Source organism: Scyliorhinus canicula, chromosome 23, assembly GCF_902713615.1.
Source record: "Scyliorhinus canicula chromosome 23, sScyCan1.1, whole genome shotgun sequence".
Lineage (NCBI taxonomy): Eukaryota > Metazoa > Chordata > Chondrichthyes > Carcharhiniformes > Scyliorhinidae > Scyliorhinus > Scyliorhinus canicula.
Window position 1 is genome coordinate 26859331 of NC_052168.1, and position 10724 is coordinate 26870054.

The 10724-nt window shown below is 53.9% G+C and overlaps 1 protein-coding gene across 1 annotated transcript; it reads left to right on the forward strand.

Annotated features, from left to right (window-relative positions):
- The first annotated feature begins 568 nt into the window (after positions 1-568).
- LOC119956451 (heme oxygenase 1-like) lies at positions 569-4602 on the forward strand. Its single transcript, XM_038783710.1, is given in 5 exon segments — positions 569-688; positions 1641-1884; positions 1887-2131; positions 3052-3148; positions 4362-4602. Coding segments are annotated over 5 exon segments (852 nt in total). The 3' UTR covers positions 4508-4602.
- Positions 4603-10724: the final 6122 nt, after the last annotated feature.

Here is a 10724-nt window from a genome sequence, read left to right on the forward strand (position 1 = left end):
GGGTCAGGGTTACGTCGCTCTGATAATGCTGAATGAAGGTGCAGAGGTTTGTCTGCAGAGTGTAGCTCCAGATTGCTGGTGTGAAACTTGACATCAGCTTTATCAGCAAAACCGACCCCCCCACCATCCCTCGAGTAGAAGGCAGCTACTGGCTCATCTTGGTGTTGAGGTCGGGATGTGTGTGTGTAAGCGTGTGTGCATGTGTGTGTGCACGTGTGTGTGCACGTGTGTGTGCACGTGTGTGTGCCCGCATGAGTCAGACACAAGGACATGGGGATCTGGGAATGAAGCCCCAATGGACCTCAGTGTGACAGTCTCCACAGTCGAAGAGTTTTGCTGAAACACTGTCTGGACTCAGTCACTGGGGGGAGAGTGGCTGCTTAGGGGAGGAGAAAGGAATCAGCAGCAACAGCTCCCTCTGTGTTTTGGGTGGCAGGGGGTGGGGCTGTGGCCGGCGGTAATGGGGGGGTGAGTGCCGCGGTGGGGGCAGGAGGGTCTGTTTGAATGATGGACTCTAACAGTTGAATTGAGCCAAGCTAACCCTGTCCTTTGACCCCTTCTCCCCAGCATGCCAGCTGACCTATCAGAAGCCCTGAAGCTGGCCACCAAGGAGTCGCACGAACTGGCCGAAAACTCAGAGTTCATGAGAAACTTCCAGAAGGGTCAGGTCACCCGGGATCAGTTCAAGGTAAAGAAAAGATACTGGCTCTTCAAACTACACACTGTTGTCTCCCTCACTGTTTTACTTATGACCTCCTCTCACTAACCCCAGCCCTCCCTCACCCTTCCCTCCTACCCCTTCTCATAGAATCCCTACAATGCAGAAGGAGGCCATTCAGCCCTCTCGATAGGAGCACCCTTCCTAGGCCCACTCCCCCTGTCCGGGTGGGGGGATCCTGATTATGCTGCCCACATTCCCCGGCAGCGGGAGGTGTAGACGGAGTCAATGGATGGGAGACAGGTTTGTGTGATGGACTGGGCTGTGCTCACGACTCTCTGAAGTTCCTTGCGGTCCTGGTGCGAGCAGTTGCCATACCAGGCTGTGATGCAGCCCGATGGGATGCTTTCTATGGTGCATCTGTAAAAGTTGGCAAGGGTTAATGTGGACATGCCGAAATTCCTTAGTTTCCTGAGGAAGTAAAGGCGCTGTTGTGCTTTCTTGACAAGGACAGATTGCTGGTGATGTGTACCCTCGGAATTTGAAACTGCTAACCATCTCCACCTCTGCCTCGTTGATGCTGACAGGGTGTGTACAGTACTTTGCTTCCTGAAGTCGATGACCAGCTCTTTAGTTTTGCTGGCATTGAGGGAGAGATTGTTGTCGCTTACACCACTCCACTAGGTTCTCTATCTCCCTCCTGTATTCTGACTCGTCGTTATTCGAGATCCGGCCCACTATGGTCGTATCGTCAGCAAACTTGTAGATGGAGTTGGAACAAAAATGTGCCACGCAGTCGTGTGTGTACAGGGAGTAGAGTAGGGGGCTAAGTACGCAGCCTTGCGGGCACCGGTATTGAGGACTATTGTGGAGGAGGTGTTGCTGTTTATTCATACTGATTGTAGTCTGTGGGTCAGAAAGTCGAGGAGTGAGCGGAGCCACAACCTCTTCACAATCCTCTTCCCTTCCCTCCCTCTTCCAGCTGTTACTGGAATCTCTGTACTTCATCTACACGGCGCTGGAAGAGGAGATCGAGAGGAACAAGGATACACCGGCCTTCGCCCCTCTCTACTTCCCCTCAGAGCTGCACCGGAAAGAGGCCCTGGAGCAGGATCTGGAATATTTCCACGGGCCCGGCTGGAGGAGCCGCATCGAGTGTCCGAGGGCCACAGGGAAATATGTGTCCCAGATCCAGGAGGTGGGGCGCAGGGAACCCGAGCTCCTCGTGGCCACGCCTACATCAGGTACATGGGAGACCTGTCTGGGGGGCAGGTACTGAAGAAGGTGGCCCAGAAAGCATTGCAGCTGCCACAGCCGGGCGAGGGGCTCGCATTCTTCACCTTTGACCGGGTCACCAACGCCACCAAGTTCAAGCAGCTCTACCGCTCGCGAATGAACACACTGGAAACAACAGAAGAGACAAAGGAAAGGGTCCTGGATGAGGCAAACCGGGCCTTTCTACTAAACGTGGAGGTAAGAGAAAAACTCATAACCATGCAGCACTCCCTCAGTACTGACCCTCTGACAGTGCGGCACTCCCTCAGTACTGACCCTCTGACAGTGCAGCACTCCCTCAGTACTGACCCTCTGACAGTGCAGCACTCCCTCAGTACTGACCCTCTGACAGTGCAGCACTCCCTCAGTACTGACCCTCTGACAGTGCGGCGTTCCCTCAGTACTGACCCTCTGACAGTGCAGCACTCCCTCAGTACTGACTCTCTGACAGTGCAGCACTCCCTCAGTACTGACCCTCTGACAGTGCAGCACTCCCTCAGTACTGACCCTCTGACAGTGCGGCGCTCCCTCAGTACTGACCCTCTGACAGTGCGGCACTCCCTCAGTACTGACCCTCTGACAGTGCAGAAATTAATAATACTCAAAATAAAGATGTGAACCTGAATCACATGTAGCTCCCTCAGTCACAGGTGACGCCTGGAACTCTGTAGCTGCCCAGGAGGCTGTTTCTGGGGGTGACTATTGTCTGAGATCGTGGGAAAATTCTTGTTTTCCTATCCCCCCGCTCATGGACTCAATGGGCTGAATGGCCTACATCTGTGTGTAGCGGCTCCTCCCTGGTTTGAAAGCAGCGGAGGGAGTTGACAAGCTGATGAATAAGCCACAATCCCAACCCTCCCCCTGTGGCTGTGAGCATCTCGATGCCAACTGACTGGACAGTCAGTCGGAGTGAGACGGAGGGTTTTCCGGGGTCCCTCATACCCCTGTGCTGAGGGGCCGGAGGGGTGTGGGCACTCCCTCAGAAAGTGGGCCTGATCTGGGCCTCCCCAGACTGCTGTTTTCAGCCAGACGGACTGGGGCCCTGCGAGTTGCAGCTCCCACAGTCGCCTCCCGGTTACACCCGAAGAAAAACCTTCTCCTCACGTTTTCTTCTGCAGCTTTTCACCGACCTCCAGGCGCTGAGCTCAGGATTGGAGAGGAACGGTGCGGCACTCAGCAACAGCACAGAGACCAGGAAACGCACCGTTGTACAGGGTAAGGATGTGTGTGACTGTGTGTCATAGCCATAGAGTCATAGAGATTTACAGCACAGAAATAGGCCCTTCAGCCCATCAGGTCTGTGCCGACCATCAAAGCCTCTAGTCTTTTATTTTGTAAACATTTTATTGCGGTATTTCTGGTTTTATAACAGTAACAGAAGAAACAGTGTACATATAAATATAAACATAGTGCAAAAGCCGTCTTCCTCCCTCACAGGTCCCACCTTTTCCAACCCCCTACTCTACAGTAAACTAACCCCAGAACTTCTGTGTGTGCGACTGTGGCCAGTAATTGTTGCCACCCCATAATTGCCCTTCAGCCTCAGCCATTTCCAGAGGGCAGTTCTAAGAATGAAACGCAGGCCTGGAGTCAGGTGTAAGGTCGGACCTGCTGAGAAGGGACATCACTGAAACCGGATGGGTTTTTTTTTTTGCGACGAGCTTCACATTCCGAATTGATCAATCAATTGAACTTAAATTGCCACAGCTGCTGGGGTGGGATTTGAACCCTTGTCCCCAGAGAATTAGCCTGGGTCTCCAGCACCTCCCCCACTAGCAGAAGGAGGGGGCCACTCACAGATGGAACCCAGTCGCTGTCCAGCTGAGAGTGTGTGAGCGTACGGGGGGTCGGGGGGGGGGGTGGGGGGGGGGGTGGGGGGGTGGGGGGGGGTGGGTGGGGTGGGGGTGGGTGGGGGTGGGGTGGGGTGGGGGGGGGTGGGGGGGGGGTGGGGGGGGGGGGGTGGGGGGGGGTGGGGGGGGGGGGGTGGGGGGGGGTGGGGGGGGGGTGGGGGGGTGGGGGGGTGGGGGGGGGGGGTGGGGGGGGGGGGGTCGGGGGGGGGTGGGGGGGGTGGGGGGGGGTCGGGGGGGTGGGGTCGGGGGGGGGGGGGGGGGGTGGGGGGGGTGGGGGGGGGGGGGTGGGGGGGCGGTGGGTGGGGGTGGGGGGGGTGGGGGGGGGGGTGGGGGGGGGGTGGGGGGGGGGTGGGGTGGGGGGGGGTGGGGTGGGGGGGGGGTGGGGGGGGTGGGGGGGGGGTGGGGGGGGTGGGGGGGGTGGGGGGGGGGGTGGGGTGGGGGGGGGGTGGGGGGGGGGTGGGGGGGGGGTGGGGGGGGTATCAGTGGGAATCTCAGTATGAACGCCAGCAGGTGGATCAGTTACTATCTATTGGCCTGTCCCAGTCAATCAATGACAGTTTTATTTTTTGCCTTCGCAGGACAAGCAATGCCAACAGGAGCCAATCACCATCTGCTGAAGCAGCCACGTGATCCGCTAACGTCCAGCCCAGCCCTACGATTCGCCCTCCTGCTTGGCTTAGCAGCAATCTCGCTTGCTATTGGTTGGTACCAGTATCTGTTGTGAGGCGAGGCGGCCGGGGATTCGAACTGATATCTTCTCCTCGATTTCTGGGTCCCAGCACTAACCAAATTTAACCAGTTATTTAGCCAAACCTCAGCGGGGGGTGGGGGTGGGGGTGGGGGTGGGGGGGTGGGGGGGGGGGGGGGTCGCACTCTTTGAGTGGGAAGGTTGTAGGTTTAAGCCCCGCTCCAGAGAGTTGATCAACGAATCCGATCCGACACTCCCCCCAGTGCAGCTTTGCCCGGGGGGGGGGGCCATTTTCCTGTCTGGAACGTTAAACTCAGCCCCCCCATCTGTCTGCTCGGAAGGCCCCATGGCGTACTCCACAGAACAGCGAGGGAATTCTCCCGATGTTCCTGATTTATCCCTCAATCAAATCACACACAGAAGAAACAAAGATTACCTGGTCAGTATTGCTTTAATTTCCGTGGGAGCTGGCTGTGCACAAATTGGCTGCAAAGTTCCGGCAAAGGTGACATTTCACAAAGGCCTGGATTTGCCGCAAAGCCCTTTGAGGAGCCCTGAGGTGATGAGGAGCTCCAATTAATTTGCGGCTTTTTCTCTAAAGCTTCGCAGTGTCCGTGTGGGAATCACACGTTCGGGCTGTGGGGCCGGGACAGCTCTCCGACTGCTCACCTTCCATCAGCCCCTCCACCTGAAATGAAAATGAAATGAAATGAAAATCGCTTATTGTCACGAGTAGGCTTCAAATGAGGTTACTGTGAAAAGCCCCTAGTCGCCACATTCCGGCGCCTGTTCGGGGAGGCTGGTACGGGAATCGAACCGTGCTGCTGGGTCTGCATTCAAAGCCAGCGATTTAGCCCAGTGAGCTAAACAGCCCTTTGCGACGGGGTCAAAGTGGAAACCGGGTTCGAGCAGGTGAGAGGAATCTGCTCCCGCCTGTGGGACTTTCCACTCACTCTTTTTATAACCACTGCGTGTGTGTGTATGTGAGAGAGACACCGGTCTCTGTAAATCAGGTACTGAATATAGAAACGCTCAGGGAAGCCATCATAGGAACAGGAGGAGGCCATTTAACACCCCCTCCCACCGCCCATGCCCACCGAGCTTGCTCTCTCCTTCTCCTCGCTCAACATTTGTGTCTCAAAGTAAAACTGCCTTTTCTCCACGTCCCTCTTAATACTCCGACCGAACAAACATTCGGCAACCACAGTGCACTTTTGTGTGAGGAACAGTTTCCATCCTTCACTCCTGGATGGCCCAGGTCTGATTTTAAGGTTCCGGCCCCTTACTGAATCATAGAATTGTCATGGAGGATGGCCATTTGGCCCATCATGGCTATACTAGCCCCCCTAAGGAGTCACTTCTCTCCCCTCACCCCACTCTCTCCCCACATCCTCGCACATTCCTCTTCTTCAGATGTTGAGAATATTGAGAAAGATTTACAACACAGGAGGCCACTCTGCCCATTGTGTATGCGCTGCCTGACAAACTGCTCCTCCACTACCCCCACCTCCCCTCAGCCGAATCCCACTTCCCAACACTTGGCCCATAGCTCTGAAGGTTACGAAACTTCAGGTGCATTTCCAGCACCTATGAAGTCAGTTGGGGGCTTCTGCATCGACAGCCCTTTCAGGCAGTGAGTTCCAGACCCCTACCACCCTCTGGGTGAAAATAATATTTCCTCATCTCCCCCTCTTATCCTTCTCCCAATCACCTTAAATCTCCGTCCCCAGAAACTGACCTCCCATTGCTGAGGGAAACGAGTCCGTCCCATCCACTCTGTCCAGGCCCCTCACAACATCGTACACCTCAGTCAAACCCCCCCCTCACAACATCGTACACCTCAGTCAAACCCCCCCCTCACAACATCGTACACCTCAGTCAAACCCCCCCTCACAACATCGTACACCTCAGTCAAACCCCCCCCTCACAACATCGTACACCTCAGTCAAACCCCCCCCTCACAACATCGTACACCTCAGTCAAACCCCCCCCCTCACAACATCGTACACCTCAGTCAAACCCCCCCCTCACAACATCGTACATCTCAGTCAAACCCCCCCCCTCACAACATCGTACACCTCAGTCAAACCCCCCCCTCACAACATCATACACCTCAGTCAACCCCCCCCTCACAACATCATACACCTCAGTCAAACCACCCCCCTCACAACATCATACACCTCAGTCAAACCCCCCCCCTCACAACATCATACACCTCAGTCAAACCCCCCCCCTCACAACATCGTACACCTCAGTCAAACCCCCCTCACAACATCGTACACCTCAGTCAAACCCCCCTCACAACATCGTACACCTCAGTCAAACCCCCCCTCACAACATCGTACACCTCAGTCAAACCCTCCCCCTCACAACATCGTACACCTCAGTCAAACCCTCCCCCTCACAACATCGTACACCTCAATCAAACCCCCCCTCACAACATCACACACCTCAATCAAACCCCCCCACATCGTACACCTCAATCAAACCCCCCTCCCTCAACATCACACACCTCAACCAAACCCCCCCACAACATCGTACACCTCAGTCAAACCCCCCCTCACAACATCGTACACCTCAGTCAAAACCCCCCCTCACAACATCATACACCTCAGTCAAACCCCCCCCTCACAACATCGTACACCTCAGTCAAACCCCCCCCTCACAACATCGTACACCTCAGTCAAACCCTCCCCCTCACAACATCGTACACCTCAGTCAAACCCCCCCCTCACAACATCGTACACCTCAGTCAAACCCCCCCCCTCACAACATCGTACACCTCAGTCAAACCCTCCCCCTCACAACATCGTACACCTCAGTCAAACCCCCCCCTCACAACATCGTACACCTCAGTCAAACCCTCCCCCTCACAACATCGTACACCTCAGTCAAACCCTCCCCCTCACAACATCGTACACCTCAGTCAAACCCCCCCCTCACAACATCGTACACCTCAGTCAAACCCTCCCCCTCACAACATCGTACACCTCAGTCAAACCCTCCCCCTCACAACATCGTACACCTCAGTCAAACCCCCCCTCACAACATCACACACCTCAGTCAAACCCCCCCCTCACAACATCGTACACCTCAGTCAAACCCCCCCTCACAACATCGTACACCTCAGTCAAACCCCCCCCCTCACAACATCGTACACCTCAGTCAAACCCCCCCCTCACAACATCATACACCTCAGTCAAACCCCCCCCTCACAACATCGTACACCTCAGTCAAACCCCCCTCACAACATCGTACACCTCAGTCAAACCCCCCCTCACAACATCGTACACCTCAGTCAAACCCCCCCTCACAACATCGTACACCTCAGTCAAACCCTCCCCCTCACAACATCGTACACCTCAGTCAAACCCTCCCCCTCACAACATCGTACACCTCAATCAAACCCCCCCCTCACAACATCACACACCTCAATCAAACCCCCCCCACATCGTACACCTCAATCAAACCCCCCTCCCTCAACATCACACACCTCAACCAAACCCCCCCACAACATCGTACACCTCAGTCAACCCCCCCTCACAACATCGTACACCTCAGTCAAAACCCCCCCTCACAACATCATACACCTCAGTCAAACCCCCCCTCACAACATCGTACACCTCAGTCAAACCCCCCCTCACAACATCATACACCTCAGTCAAACCCCCCCTCACAACATCATACACCTCAGTCAAAACCCCCCCTCACAACATCGTACACCTCAATCAAACCCCCCCCCCCCCCCCCCCCCCCCCCCCCCCCCCCCTCAGCCCTCTCTCGTCCACAGAAAACAGTCCTTGTCCTGGTGAAAAGATCATTTCTCACTATCTAACCTATCGAATCCTTTTCACACTCGATCAATTGCCCTTTTAATCCTCTGAATTCAAGGCTACACCCCGTCGAACGTATGCACCACCTGCCCGCAGGAACTTTGGTGCGATACTCAGTCCCCGTGAACTATGAATTGTATAGATTTCTATAGGTTTGTATAGGTTTCTATAACGTGAGTGCGAGATGTTGCTGTTAAAAATCATCACTGAGATTTTCACTGCGGGAAACTCCGGTTTATGAAACTCGTGTCCGGCGGTTTTGCACCGCTCTTTACTAAACAAACAAAAGAAAGTCATTTGATCATGTTAGTGGGATCTTGCTGTGGGTAAATCCTCTTCAGTTACAACATTGATCGCACTTTGAAAGTATTTAATTGGCTGTGAAGCACTTTGGGATGTACCAGTGTCACAAAAGGCAAGACTTTTTCTATTTTTTTTTTGTTAGAATGTTTGTATATAAATATATATTTGTACAAATTGTTTCTGAACCATTTCAGTCCAGGCGATTGCATTGGAATAAAAATCTATACCAATTTCAGATTCTGTGTTATATCTGTTTTAGCCGTGGTGGGGATGGGGGGAATAAGGCACAGGGCCACAGAATTCCTGGTCTTTGCTGATTGTGGTCAGTTCAGGAAAAGGACGACAGTTCAGCTCCAAATGCCATTGGATTCAGGAAAGATGGGTTGAGGGTGGGATATCCACCAGGCCTCCCCGCTGAGTGAGCGACGTTGGACATTACTGGCGGCGCAGCCGGGATCTTCCCTCGGATGCGATGCCACCCATGGTCGCAGAACAACTGGACCTGGTTCTGGAGGGAATCCAGGGCCACCTGTGGGGCCAGTAGGTACAGAACCAGAGGGCCCAGCACTCCACCCACCCAACTTGGAGTGCCAATGTTTATTTTTCCAAGGGTGTCGTTGGCGAGGCATTTGTTGCCCATCCCTTTTTTGTCAAATTTAGAGTACCCAATTATTTTTTTCTGATTAAGGGGCAATTTAGTGTGGCCAATCCACCTACCTTGCACATCTTTGGGTTGTGGGGGTGAGACCCACGCAGACACGGGGAGAATGTGCAAACTCCACACGGACAGTGACCCAGAGCCGCGGTCGAACCCGGGTCTTCGGCGCTGTGAAGCAGCAGTGCTAAATATTGACCACCGTGTCGCCCCGTTTGTTGCTCATTCCCTTTTTGTTGTAAATTTAGTGTACCCAATCATTTTTTTTTCCCAATTAAGGAGCAATTTAGCGTGGCCAATCCACCTACCCTGCACATCTTTTGGGTTGTGGGGGCGAAACCCACACAGACACGGGGGAGAATGTGCAAACTCCACACGGACAGTGACCCAGAGCCGGGATCGAACCCGGGACCTCGGCGCCGTGAGGCAGCAGTGCTAACCACTGTGCTGCCTGTTGCTCATTCCTAATTACCCTTGAAGCATGTGGCTTTTGGAGGGTAAATGTCACTATGGCCCCAGGGGCCCCAATCTGCACTCCACATTTTTTGAGAGCTGCCTCGTGGTGGTTTGGTCTGAGGGTCACCACACCTCAGGCGAGGGGCTTTCATGAATAACCTCAGTCGGTGCGGGAATTGAACCCACGCCATTGGCATGGCTCCACATCAGGAACCAGCCATCCAGCCAACTGAGCTAACCGACCCCCGTTTAGAGGGTAGTTAAGAGTGAACCATATTATCCCGGGCCTGTGGGCCACTAGTCCAGTGGGCTGAGCACTACCAGAGGTATGAGTGTGAGAAAGGTTGGGTTTTGATGGGATACCATAGGGAATTATAGGAATATATGACTATAGGAACTTGATGACGCCATTCAACCCCTTGAGCTTGATCTGTACCGCACTCTAATTCCCCATCCTTCTTCCACATTCCTTGATAGCAACATCGATCTGACAATCTCAGTCCAGTAAACTGCAAATGGGCCCAACAATGAGAGGGCAGCGTTCAAAGAAGAGCTGGCAAAGCTGTGGCTTTCTGGACATTCATCACTTCCGAAAACAGAACTGCGACATGATGGGCATGTTCAGAACACAAAGGGTTAATGTCATATCATAATTAACCACTAGATGGAGCTAGATGCAGAACTATATAAAGCACTGACTCCCAGACTTCTGGGAGACAGTTGGAGGAGAGCTAGAGAGAGCCAGAGAGGACCGTACAAGTATAGATAGAGCGTAGAGACTAGTGTTAGTTGAGTGTAGATTACTAGACTATTGTTTCCTATAGGAGTAAGTGGTCGAGCTTAATTAAGTAGTGTAAATAAATGTTAGCTTTGTTAATGAACTCAGCTTCTGTGGCCTTTTTGAACACTGCAACATTCAGAGAACAAGAACCCCAAAGAACTCCACAAGAACAACCTGGTCCTTTGCCCATGACTGTGGAATCTTGCTGTGCGCATAATTGGCAGC